We start from the raw sequence: 13,476 nt of genomic DNA, 5'->3' as shown, positions 1-13,476 counted from the left end.
AAAAAAAAAAAAAAAAAAAAATCCCAGAAAAAACTAAAAACCAGGTGAACAAGAACCCTGTTTCAAGTCTGCCGGCAGCATAAGGTTGGTGCTCTAAAAAGGCACTGGCCAGTGTCCTAGAGGTACAAAGAACGGGAAGTTTTTGAATCAGGGTAACATGGGGAAGAATTTGGTTCTTTTCTCTTTTCTGTTTGGAGTTTGGTACGTACCATCTTTTTGTCATTATTTCAGGGTTTGAGATAATTTTTTGCCCCACCTACAGCACCTATCGAAAGTGGTGAGCAGGAGAGGAAGGATGAAAATTGGCTTGTACCATCTTCTTTTGTGGCTACAGAAAGGCTAACTTCAGCTTTGTCTTTCGTGGTTTGTAAACGTGCGCTGGCACCTGTGAGATGTGCAGAGGACTTAGGAGGTTTTCTGAGAGCTTGTCAAGATGTGGGAACTGAGCTTCATTGCTCTGCAAATGTTGACTCGGGCAATGGCTAATTTGGTAGCTGACAGATCTAAAAGAAGCCAACGGGTTAAGCCCTGAAGTGGGAAAATGTTGTAAGTGTAGGAAAATTGGACATTTCAAAAAAAAACACTGCCAGACCTCTGGACAAATCCTATAACACAGTCCCCCTCTGAACAGAAAAAAACGCCAAGACTGCCCTCATTACAACAAAGGAAATCACTGGGCTCATCAACGCCACTCACAATTTCATCAAAATGGCACTCATTTCTCATCTGGAAATGAGAAGGGGGCCTGGACCTGGGCACCTCAAACAATGAGGGCATTCCCCGTCCAGGCCACGGCTCCGTTTCAGGGCTGGGTCTCCAGAGGTACACTGATTCCCTCTTCCCAGGACTGCCTGGAAACACAGGATTGGATCTCCCAGACAGAGTGTGTTACGTTAACTGGAGGAGACAAACTCACCAAGATTCCCACTGGTATTTGGGGACCTTTGCCAACAGGATACGTGGGATTAATGTGAGGTAAAAGCTGTATTAACTTACACAGTATTATTGTAACCCCAGGAGTTGTTGATTGGGATTGTGAAGGAGAAATTCAGGTGGTGGTGATGTCACAAAGCCTTTGGGTTTTCGAACCGGGAGACTATTTACTTAACTGTTGCTTGTTCCCTGTAAATTGCACCGTTCTCTATGTAAGAAGTGAGGAGGTCAGGGATTTGGAAGTACAACTAGGAGAGAGATGTGTCTATCACAACCCACAGCATCTAGTAGATCCACTTGTGCAGTGTGAATTGAAGAAAGTAAGTTTTGTGTGCTTATGGATACAGTCTCTCACGGTAATAGATCTTGAGGATTTTTTTTTTAACTGAGTTATTGCACGAGAAGGATAAACTCTTGATTTGTTTTCTCTGTGTCTTCCGTTAATCAGAAAGAGCCTGGCTCTTGCTATCAATGGAGTTTTACCCCGTGGTAATTAACCAAAGAGGCAGAAGCTGAGTTGCAGCTTGTGAAGTGGATGCTTCAGCAACAGCATGACTCCCAGCTGCAGCCACAAAAGCCTTTGCTTCTGTTTCAGTAGATTCACTAACGTGAACGAGGGTATGCTTGTGTTTTCACAGGAAATGAACAAACCATGTGGGTGCCCTCAGGTGTGTGCGACCATCCAACGGGAGACTGGAGGGACCCATGGATCCCAACCATGGGCCTGGTTCCCCAGCTGAATGCGAAGACGGAACACACCACCGACCGGCAATTAAGGGCTGCACAGCCTGCAATTGCCTTTCTCAATTCAAAAACAAAAAGGGAGGGAGGTTGCAGGCTGAAAGCGGGTCGTGATCAACTCAGTATACCACCGGAGGCTATATGAGCAAACAGCAAACTGTTCTCATAAAAGCAGAATGTTGGCAAACTGACAAACTGTGTCTACTGCCTAGAAGGAATGCCAAGGGCAGTCATGATCCAGGCACAAGTGTTCTGATTATCTACAGGGCACGTCTGAAGCCTGTTAGTAATAACATGAACCTGTGATCAGTTAAGCAGCTGACCAATCGTTACCTCCTCCTCCTCCCTGCTCATTCTACCCAATAAATACTAAGGGCGGAAGCAGCTCAGGGTGGGGGCTGTCTTTACTGACTAGGAGCAGGGACTCCTTCTTCCCCTGGCCCCTTCCTTTAATACAGCTTCTTTTGTCTTAAGTTTTCATTTCTACGTTTGTCCCCCTTCCACCTCATAATAACGGTCTCAAGTAGCGACAGTAGTAACTGTAGTCGTGACGGTCTCAGTAACCATGGCAGTCTGTCACAGGTGACCTGTTACCCTTTTCCTCTGGCAAACACCCCTCCTCCTTCCTGGCCCAGGTAGGCACTAAGGTCACTCCTCCTTGGTGCCCCTATGGAGCCCTGAACAGACCTCCATCTTAGCCCATACTGGTGTTGTGAATTTCCTGGTCCTCTCGTGCCCCCCAACTAAAGGGTGAGCTCCTCCAGGACAGACCCATGTCTTCATCTCTGTCCCCGGCCCTCAGGCTAGGGCCTGACCCAGAGTGGGTAATGAGCAAGTGTGTATGGAATGTGTGACAGACGTGGAACGGGGCATCTGCTTTGGGAATTTCACCAAGCCCCCACAGCCAAGGACAAATGGATGCTTGTCCAACATTCTAAAGAGACACATTCTTGTAGGATTTACTAAAAGATGGCAGAACTAGTGCAGCCACCAAGCCACCTCCAGTCTGCATAAGGGAAGATAAGAAATTTGGAATGTGATCCTGGAAGGGACTTCATGGGGGTAGAGAGATCTGTGGCCCATTTCTACTCCCTGTAAGTGACGAGGGTGGTGAGGGGGACCCCAGGAGAACTGCCAAGAGAGATGGGGGCTGCCAGAGAAGAGACCCATGTCACTCCCCATCTGATGCCTGCTGAGCTCCAGAAGCCCATTTGCCACCTCCCAGGGTACTAGAATAGAGCCTGTTGACCGAGTTCTTGCCAGGGCTTAACTTTTGTACCCTGGAGTTAGGGACCTCCATGAACAAGGAGATTAGTGCCTGCTTGCTCCTGGAGAATTCTGAGCCCATCCTGATGGGCCAGGAGGAGAGAGGACAGGAGACAGGAGCTACACAGGTACTATATGGTTGGGCAGGCATGAGCTTCCTGCTGACCAAAAGATGTCGTGGAAGGAGCTGAGCTTCAGGCATCTAGATGGGATCCCGCACAAGCAGGCAGCCCATTTTCTAGAAGACCCCAGCAGGAAGAGGCTGTGGGATGTTCCACTTCAGCCTAGAGTCAGTAGGAAGTCTCGAGGGATCACTGTTGGACAGTATCACTGCTGGACACCAGCACTGTATGGGAGGGCCTATAGGGGGTATCTGAAGAACCCAAAGTACATATCATTCAAACACAACTTTTATGTGTCTTCCATATTGGAGGGTGTGGTGGCCAGTGAGGATTTACCATGAGAGAATTAGAACCAGCTAAGTCAAAAGACTTGGCCAGCTAGTGTCAGGCAGGCAGCTAAAACTTGAGCAGGAGCCCTGTAGTCTTACTGGCTTGAAGAACCAGAGGAGAGAGTTTGGGGTACCCACAGCAGCTTGAAAGTGAGAAAGGAAATCTTGGAATAAAGAGAATCAGAGGAGTCCTAAACTTTGCACATAAAATCTTCCCAAATCTCTGGTTGGCCCCTGACATGCATGGTGGGGCAGACTCCAGGTACTCTAGCCAAGGCTAAAATAACGAAACAGGGATTCTAGCTTCTGCTCATCTTGGTGGAGACAGAGTTTGAGTCCAGCCAAGGTAGTCGCCTCCTAAACTAAAAAGTCAATGCTCTTTGAAAGAGTATAACAGAATCCAGAGTCTCTAACATATCATCCTCAATGTCCAGGATACAACCTAAAAGTACTAGACTTATGAGGAAAAAACAGTCAAGTACCACATATGTGAGGAAACAAACACACCACCATTCTCAACAGAAAAGACAGTTAATAGAGACTGACCCTGAGATGACCCAGGTATTGGATTTGCAGAAAAGATTTAAAAACTACTGTAACTCTGCTCAAGGATATAAAGGAAACAATGCTTATAGTGAATGAACAAATAGGAAATCTTGGCACAGAAATATAAAAAAGACCCAAGTACAAATTCTAGAACTGAAAAATACAATATCTGAAATAAAAAATTTGTTGGATGGATATGATAGCAGACTGGGGAAGACAAAAGATCAGTAAATTTGTAGACAGGTCAATAGAAACTATTCAATCTAAAGAACACAGAGAAAAAAGAAAAGATAAGCGGACCCCTAGGTACCCAAAGAACAATATAAAATAATCTTACAGAGGCTTAAGTAGATTTTGAAGGAACAGAGACAGACAGAATGAGGTAGAAAAAATATGTGAAGAAATAATGACCAACAGTTTCCCAAATTTTGTTTAAAGTATTAACCTAAAGTAAGTGAACCCCTACAACACAGTAGTCTGTCCCTTAAAGCAGTGAACAATCAGCCTCTGTATCTTCGAATTCTGCTTCTATGCATTCAGCCAACACGGAGGGGAACTGTAGTGTTTGCAGGCTGACTATACATGTTTCTTCTAATTGGTATAGAAACCCATTCCTATAAAGCAAATTGTATATAAACCACAAAACATATCATATAAATGAGGAAGCCATTCATTTACGGGGCCCTGCACTACAGCCTGTTCTAAAAGGAATCGCTGGTCCATGATGTCTCTTTTCCTAGAACCAGGTTTTACTCATGGCTTTTTTAAAGGCAGAGCACATAGAGAACCCTCGGTGGCTATGACATCTGCTGTCCCGAGACCCAGCCGGCAGGCTGTAGGACAGGGAGGTGTCACAGGGGTCGTGGGGGAGGCTGTGGCCACGGGCTGAGAGCCAGCAAGGGGATCTGATGCTCTGAATGGGGCTGGGATGCGAGTGGGCACTGACCTGAGGCTGGGCCGCAGGATGGCGTAGCCCACAATGAAGTGCACCTTCTCCAGGTTGGACATGGGCCGGTCTGCACCAAGGCCATCGGGCTCCAACGCCTCCTCTCCAACGTTCAGCTGGCTGGCCACCTTGAAACCCAAAGGCAGCCATCAGGACAGCTATAATTCTCCCCATCTGCCAAGTAGGAAACTGGTGCACAGGGAGGGAAGCAATAGACTGGAACCCTGCAGCAGGCCAGCAGCAGAGCTGGAAGCAGAGATTCTGTGCCCTGGGCTCACCTGGCCCGTGATCCGGGAGGACCGCTTCAGCTTCATGGAGGAGATATCCTTGGTTCCTTTGTCCTTGTGGCCAGATATCTGTGGAGGGAGACAGTTCCCTCAGGAAGGTGAGCCTGGGCTCACCTCAGTGATGCTGACCCCACAGCCCCCTGGAGTGGAGCACACGTCCCTCTTACCCAGCCATTTCTTGGCCCGATTTATAAAGCACCATGCAGTCCCTCAGCTCGGTGGAGCTTTGCCACACACACAGGTGCATGTCCCATCCTCACTTCCAGGTGTGGAATCAGGGGCTCAGGGAAGGCAAGAGACTGGATAAAAGCTGCTCAGTGGGTCACCAGTCCCCAGGGAGGGGCTCAGGGCTGTTCTGATCCCAAAGCTTATGCCTCTCCCCAGTAAACTCCTGGGAGGTGGGACTGGGTCTGCGCACAGGTGCTTAGGAGAGCCCCAGGCCATGGTCATTCTCAGTAAAGATGGCAGATGAAGCAGGATGTCCTGCCACTGCAAGGTGTTCTGCAGGGGATCCGAAGAGCTGGGGTTGGGAGGCTGGGTGGGAGGGAGGGCCTGGCTGTCAGCCACTACGATCTGTTGCCCTCCTTAGGCAGAGGCCACCCCTTCTCATGATGGTGTCATGAGAAGAATTTGCTGCCAAACTTGGAGCTCAGTGTGGGACTGAGCTTGCGGGGGGGTCAGCCTGGTCCAGGGCCAGGCACTAGCTCCTGGGTGCGTCAAAGCTGGTTTACCGTGCAGGGGCTGGCCATGAAACACATGAACTGGCAAAGTCCATGAGGGCAGCGAGGCTTGCTGGGCTCACTGCTCTGTGCCTGGTGCACATCATGGGTACTTAACAAACAGGTGCAGGACAGAAAACCTGAGATCTGACCTCTGGGAAGCCAGTCCTGCTTCCCGCCATGTCCACCCTCCAGAGGTGCTGGTTGGCTGGACTGCCTCCCAGAGTCTTTACTCTGGGTGGCTGCCAGCCTCCAAGGTGGCCCCCATGATCCCTGTGTCCTGAAATTCCTGCCCTGTGTGGGCCCCTCCCACAGCCACAGGTATGTGACTTCCAAGACTGGACATTTGCACCTTCCTTCTTGCTTTCCTTCTTGGGTCGCTCATGTTGGGGGAAGCCATGTTGTGAGGATGCCCAGGCAGCTTTGTGGAAAGGCCCATGTGACAAGGAACTGAGGCCTCCCACCAACAGCCATGTGAGTGAGCCCTCTTGGGAGCAGCTTCTCCAACTGTCAAGCTTTCAGATGATATCATCCCCAGGGGACAGCTTGACAGCAACCTCATGAGGGACCCTGAGCTGGAACTATGCAGCTAAGCTGCTCCTGACCCTCAGAAACTGTGTGAGATCATGAACGTGTGCTATTTTAAGCAGTGAGGTTTGGAGGGGTAATTTGTTACACAGCTATAGATATCTGACGCGCTCTGTCAGAGCCCATACCTCCAGAGATCAAGGAGTCAGGGCTTGGGCCTGGGCAGCTTTCTCTGTAATTCCAGACAAGGTTGGCCATGTGATGGGGCCATGCAGGCTCCTTTAGATTCCTATGCAGTTAGTCTGCACACAGGACCCCACAGGTATTGAGCTAAGTCCCAGCTGGTCACCTGGCACATGGGGCAGTCATGGGTTCCTGCCACTGGCGGGCCACTGAGTGCTGTCACTGCTGTGTAATTCCTTTGGACAGTTCTTGGTTAGTTCCACTAAGATTACAGCATGGAAATGGACCTTAGGAAGGATTTTGATCAAAAATGGATGTGAATCAACTTCCATTAGAGGGCAGGGTAGACCATGGGTCAGGAGCTCGGTTTTTGAATTCAGCAGAATGGAGTCAAAGCCCAGGTCCCGTACACATGTCCACTGCAACTGGGGGCAGGTCATTTCAGCTCTTCACTTTTTCAGCTATAAATAAACATAGTCATCCCTACCTTGTAGGGTTGGCCCACCTGGGAACTGAATTAAGAGACGCAGCTGGCACATAGCAGGCTGTCAGTCAATAACACCTGTTATTATTATTGTTATGTGCATCTGAATCTGGCTCAAGTCACACCCAATGCTCAGAGTCCAGGGCACCCTCTCCGTTAATGACTGTATAATTCAAACAGCCCGGGGTGGGGGTTCATGAGCTCCTGAGCATGACTCAAGACTGAAAGCACCCGCGCCATGGCCTGGGGGCTGGGTTCAGTGGGTGAGGCTGAGGAGAGGGCTCCAGGTCTTGTCTCTCCGTCCTGTCCAGCTGCCCCAGGGACTGGGTCCCAGTAGGCACCTGGCAGGTGTCGCCCTCCTCTGCCCGCTGCTGCCCCCCACTTGCCTGTGCAAATCTGTGCTGTAGAGCCTGGGCACCGTGCCCCCTGCCCAGCGTGTCATGGATCTGCCGCATCACGGAGCTGCCCTGCTGGCTGCTCCTGGCATACAGCACTGGCTCTGGGAGGTCACCCATGAACCTCAGGATGACATTCCACACAGTCAGGGCGGCCTGGGGAAACAAGACAGAAGGCCCAGTGGGAACCCATCAGTGACTCCAGCCCCTTCCTTCTTCCCCTGAGCCATAGCTCAGACCCCAGGCTCGGGGCTGGCCTGAGCCACTAGAAGCCACTGAACCCTGGTACCAAGCAGTCAGCGTCATCTTCGTGGTAAAGCAGCGGGTATCGGAGGGGCCGCCGGATGTGCGTGTGGCTGGCTGATTTCTGGAAGTAAGTCACAGCGAACTTGGGGAAGGTGTACTCGGCCAGGCAATCCACATCCTCCTCAGGCTCCTCCACCATGGGGACTGTGTCCAGGTCAACCTCAGGCAGCTTCTGGGTCTTTGATTCCAGATCCTGGGGCCATGAGGGAGAACACAGGTCAGTAGGGCTTTCAGATACCAACCAACCTATCAGCTGGCTGTCCAGCAGGCCGGGCAACACGGGGGCTGTGGCGTTACCCTGCTCCCTCAGGTGCTGGAGACCACCCATCCCCACATTCAGTGGGCTCAGGCGGGCTGCTGTGTGACAGCACAGGGCTGTCTACACACCCTGCCGGGCAGGGGCAGAGCTCCTCCTGCCCTCTCCCCTCCTGGCCCCATGCTCAGACACTGTCCTCTACCGCATGCACCATCCTCACCGCAGCTTCCCCAGCCACATTGCAGAGCAGCGGCCTCAAAGGTGCTCTGGGGGTGCCCGGGTGGGGTCAAATATACACGGGGAATGCTGTGTGACGGAGAGCCCAGTAGCACTGGTAGAGAAGGCTGTAGGAAGTCTTGCAGGTGGGAAGCCTGCCTGACTCGAAGACTTTGACCACAGAACCCACGCACGCTCCCCTCTTCCGTGCAGGACCAGCAGGGCTGCAGCACACACTTGGCCACAGCTCTGGCTTCTCAGGGAACTGAGAGGTGGGCCGAGTTCACGGACAGGGCAGGTTTCCTGGGGCGAATTGTGGACACCAGGCTTGTGTTACCTCAAAGCGCGGCGGGGACTGCCCTTCCTGGCCCCCAATCATGGCAGGGAGGAAGCCGAACACCTTCTCCACCATCTCCGTGTCAGTGACGGTGTCGTAGATGGATTTGCGCTTCTTGGCGGGGAGAGTGCCTTGGCTCTTCTGCCCCTCGGCCGGGATGACCAGCGGCGCCTGCACACCCTGTGGGGGAAGTTTACCAAGCAGGGCTCAGGGCGCCCAGCCCTGCCTACCCCACAGGGCAAGCACCTCCCAGAAGCTAAGTAAGCCTCATCCTGCCATCATTTGTCCAAATCAGTATTCTGCTCTGAAACAAAAGATTTTAACAGCCAGGGTTGTTGGAGATCAACCAGTCAGCGCTTTCCCTTTCCCAGTAAGAGTCAGAGCTCTGGGGAGGGGAGGTTGCTGGCTTGTCCCTACCCTCAGATGGTCCTTAAGGCACCCCTTCAAACTCCGGGGACCCCTAGGAACCCAGCTGCACAACCACTGCTCAGGACCACTTGGTCCCTTCATTCAAAGGCATCCAGGGTCCACCAGGACAGGTCCCCAGGGGCTGAAGTAACGAAGTCACAGATCAGACGGCTTTGCCACCAGCTGGGGGCACGCGGGTGCAGAAGCATGCTGCTGACATGTCTGTGGGTGCATTCTCTCACCTGCCCTGTTCACTGTATTAGCAGTGTGCTCCGTGGACCAGGTTTTCATCCATGGAGCAGAAGTCAATGTCATCCTGGCCCCTTTGCCTTATCACAACTTACAAAGAGCCAAGTATGAAGGTTGAATCTCGAGTATTCGATGGAGGAAATGGGGTTATTTTCTTGGTGCTGTTCCCCTGCTCCCTGTCCTCCAAGCCCCCCACTCAGCAACTCCCCTTGGTATTAATATTTCTGTGTCCCCCGAGCTGTCATACACAGCCCAGTAGCCAGGGCTCTCTTCCATGGAAGTGGGCCTTTCTCACCTTGTCTGGCTCAGGTTTGTTGCACCTTCCAGGGGACCGACAATCCCTGTCCCAAAACTCATCTCCAAGGTGAAAGGGAAGGGACCTGAGCTTATCTTCCAGGTTCAAGGCTAAGACTATCCTGTTGACCTGCTGCCTCTCCCACCCTATACCTTGCGTGCTCCTGGGTGGTGGCCACGGCTCCCCAGCCATTGCAGAGCCACGTAGAACTGACTGTGAACAGGGAGAGGGGGGCGTGTCTCTTGTGATACCTACATCTCAGCCCAGGTGCCTGCTAACTTGCCTCTTGTGTCCTGTATCCTCGCTGTGCTCTTAAGTAATTGAACAGATTTTAACATCTTGGCTTGTGGCGGGGGATTTTCCAAAGCGCTTCTGGTGAGCTGTCTACACAGCTGCTCGCTCCTTCTTCTTGGCCCTCACCCACCAGGGCCCCAGTCAGCCCCACCTGCCCAAGAGGCCAGGTGACCACCTACACTGGCTTTCCTTTGCTGGAAGTTGTGTCGGGCAGCCATGCCCCTGGCATGGGCCTGAATGACCACCACTGCCCTCCTCTTGGCCTGGACTTGCTGGCGCACCAGGTATCCCCTGCACAGGGCCTGCAGCTGGACCGTCCTCTGCCGCATGGCCTGGTACTGCCTCGCCAGCTGCTGGCTCCGGGCAATAGCCTGCAGGCGCTCAAAGCCCACGAGGATCTGTGGAGGCAAGAGGGAGCTGGGCTCAGGGGCGAGAAGAGGGAGGTGGGCTCAGGGGCGAGAAGAGGGAGGTGGGCTCAGGGGTGAGAAGGTCTTCCCCAGGGAACAGAGAGGGGTGCTCCTCAGGAGATAGTGCAAGATAGATTTACAGTTAGTTTTGTTTTGGCAAAGGGCTGGTGCTAGAATGGTATACACCTATGAACACAAGAATAGTAAGTGAGTTATTGCTTGTAAAGTACTTAGACCAGAGCCTGACGTGCAAATAAGTGCTAAATAAGCATGTGTGAAATAGCATAAATAATAAAGTGGCCTTCTTGGGGCCGTGGATGGAGAGAACTGGTGTGGATTTCACGTGGGTGAGACAGGAGAGTGGATTCCTGAGGCCCTGCTGTCCACATCTGCCAGCCAAAGTCAGTTGACTTGTCCACAGGCGAGCGTGCCTGTGTGGAGGCCTGTGGCCACGCAAATCCTTCAGGGCATCTTTAAAGTAAAAGTGCAGTAAGAAATGGATGAACGCCATGTCAGTGCCGCAAACATCCCCTGGGCCACAGCAGTCCCTGAGCTTCCTAAAGACCCGCCCAACGGGTTGGTTTAAGAGCTTGGAAGTCACAGTCCCTCATCTGAACCCCAGCTCTGCAGTTCACTAGCCTCATGCTCTTGGTGAAACCACTCAGCCTCTCTATGTCTCAGTTCCCTGACGTGCAGAGTTGGTTTAATATTAAATAAAATGATGTATGCGAAGCAATAGGCCCCAAGGAACTGCTCCACACAGGCCAGCTACTATCATGCCCTTGGTGAGCATGGAATGCAGGCGGGCTGGGCCAGTCTTGCTGATGTGATCATTTCACGTCACCACCAGTCACATCCACGACAAAAGCGGCCAAGTGACACGGGCACAGCCATAGTTGCTCTAGTTCATTGCTTTGAGCAGATACTCATTAGCAAATGCCCGTGGTTAAGAGAAAAATTAGGAAAAAGTACTCGAAACAAATCAATCCATTTGCTTATTTTGTTGCCTGCAAGTTGGGAAAAGACAGGAGTTATTCAATTCCAGAGCAGGACACCTAGTCTAGCTCTGAAGATATCCCATGTTCTGCAAAACATTTTGAAGCCTACAGACCATGGGGCCGGAGATGACGCCAAGAAGAGACTGTATGGGATGCTGAGGGCTAATCATTTTAAATTTGCATGCCACGTCTATAAGTGATTTGATCCTTCCTGCCTGAGGTCTCTCATTCAGATAAACAAACTTTGCAAATCTGTCTTTTACTGGACAGTTACCCGCGGGCCCAGCTGCCCCAGCGAGTTCTCTCACCAGCTTGAAATTCCTCCTGTTGCAGTAGCCTCTCCACCAGGCCTGCAGGGTCACAGCTGCCCGCCTCTGCCTCAGGAACTCCTTCCTAGAAGGGCAATACAAGCCACACACATGTAACAACCCCAGATGGCTGAAAGCCTCTGGGGCAGAAAAACTGGTTTGCTGCTTTGGAAGGGAAAAAGGATAGTAAAATATTGGGGAAAATGAATACGTACAATCCTTTCTCAAAAGGTGTTACAGACCAAAAGATGCACAGGCAAGTTAGGAACAAAAAAATCTGCTATCAGCAACCCAAATTTGTGGAAGATGACAGTCCAGTTTTTTTTTTTTTTTTAGACGGAGTTTCACTCTTGCTGCTCAGGCTGCAGTGCAATGGCATGATCTCGGCTCACTGCAACCTCTGCCTCCCGGGTTCAAGCAATTCTCCTGCCTCAGTCTCCCAAGTAATGGGGATTACAGGTGTCTGCCACCATGCCTGGCTAATTTTTGTATTTTTAGTAGAGACGGGGTTTCACCATGTTGACCAGGTTGGTCTCAAACTTCTGACCTTAAGTGATCCACCCACCTCGACCTCCCAAAGTGCTGGATTACAGGAGTGAGCCACTGTGTCCTGCCAACAGTCCAGTTTTTTTAAGGTATCAGAAAATTCTTCCTCATTCTCTCTCCCCCCAAAGAGCTACAAAAGGATAAAACTTACTTCTGCATTTTTATTGCAGACGCCCCTCCTCTGGCCACTAGTCCAGGGCTGGACACAGAGAATAAAACCTGAAAGCTGGGCTCTGGCAAGGCGGAGTCACTCCCAGGCAAGCTCAGTGCATACAGAGCTGCAGGCATGCCTCAGTTTATTATGATGTTACTTTGCTTGATTGCACTTCACAGATACTGTTTTTAGAAATTGAAAGTCTGTGGTAGCCATGTGTTGAGTTAGTCTATTGTTATCATTTTTTCAATAGCATGTGGTCACTTCATGTCTGTATGGCGTTTTGGTAATTCTTGCAATCTTTCAAATTTTTCATTATTATTACATCTGCTATAATGATCTGTGATCTTTAATGTTACACTTGGAATTATTTTGGGGCATCACAGACTGCACCCATATAAGATGGGAAACTTAATAAATGTGTGTGTTCTGACTGCTTCACCAACCAGTAGTGCCCCCATCTCTCTCTGTCTTTTCTCTGTTTCCCTGTTCCCTGAGACACAGCGATATTAAAATTAGGCCAGTTAATAACCCTATTATGGCCTCTAAGTGTTCATGTGAAAGGAAGCATCCCATGTCTCTCACTTTAAATCAAAAGTGAGAAATGATTAAGCTTTGTGAGGAAGGCCCGTCCAAAGCTGAGACAGGCCAAAAGCTAGGTCTCTTGCACGAAACAGCCATGTTGTGAATACAAAGGAAAAGTTCCTGAAGGAAGTTGAAGGTGCTCCTCCAGTGAACACACGAATGATGAGAAAGTGAAACAGCCTTCTTGCTGATATGGAGACAGTTTTCATGGGCTGGATAGAAGATCAAACCAGCCACAACATTTCCTTAAGCCAAAGCCCAATCCGGAGCAAGATCCTAACTATCTTCAATTCTGTGAAGACTGAGAGAGGTGAGGAAGCTGCAGAAGAAAAGTATGAAGCTAGCAAAGTTTGGGTCATGAAGTTTAAGGAAAGAAGCCACCTCCATAACATAAAAATGCGAGGTGAAGCAGCAAGTGCTGATGGAGAAGCTGCGGCAAATTATCCAAACAACAGATTTTCTTTTTTTTTTTTTTTTTTTTTTTTGAGTCTCAATCTGTCGCCCAGGCTGGAGTGCAGTGGCATGATCTCAGCTCACTGCAACCTCTGCTTCCGGGGTTCAAGCAATTCTCCTGCCTCAGCCTCCCAAGTAGCCGGGACAACAGGCCCCCACTACCATGCCCGGCTAATTTTTTGTAT

General features: G+C 50.6%; 1 protein-coding gene across 1 annotated transcript in view; it reads right to left on the bottom strand.

Annotated features, from left to right (window-relative positions):
- Positions 1–13,476, bottom strand: part of MYO7B (myosin VIIB) — an 81,439-nt gene that overhangs the window by 23,776 nt on the left and 44,187 nt on the right. Inside the window, exons 20-26 of the mRNA XM_023225610.1 lie at positions 11,554–11,638; positions 10,020–10,238; positions 8,595–8,774; positions 7,769–7,978; positions 7,471–7,635; positions 5,162–5,239; positions 4,884–5,011 (exon numbers count right to left, since the gene is read on the bottom strand). Coding sequence (XP_023081378.1) covers positions 4,884–5,011; positions 5,162–5,239; positions 7,471–7,635; positions 7,769–7,978; positions 8,595–8,774; positions 10,020–10,238; positions 11,554–11,638 — 1,065 coding nt within the window. The remainder of the gene's footprint in view (positions 1–4,883; positions 5,012–5,161; positions 5,240–7,470; positions 7,636–7,768; positions 7,979–8,594; positions 8,775–10,019; positions 10,239–11,553; positions 11,639–13,476) is intronic.

The sequence above is a fragment of the Piliocolobus tephrosceles genome, chromosome 11 (genome assembly GCF_002776525.5).
Source record: "Piliocolobus tephrosceles isolate RC106 chromosome 11, ASM277652v3, whole genome shotgun sequence".
Taxonomy (NCBI): domain Eukaryota; kingdom Metazoa; phylum Chordata; class Mammalia; order Primates; family Cercopithecidae; genus Piliocolobus; species Piliocolobus tephrosceles.
The sequence above is the reverse complement of the archived record's forward strand: the minus strand, read 5'-3'. Positions and strand labels throughout refer to the sequence as shown.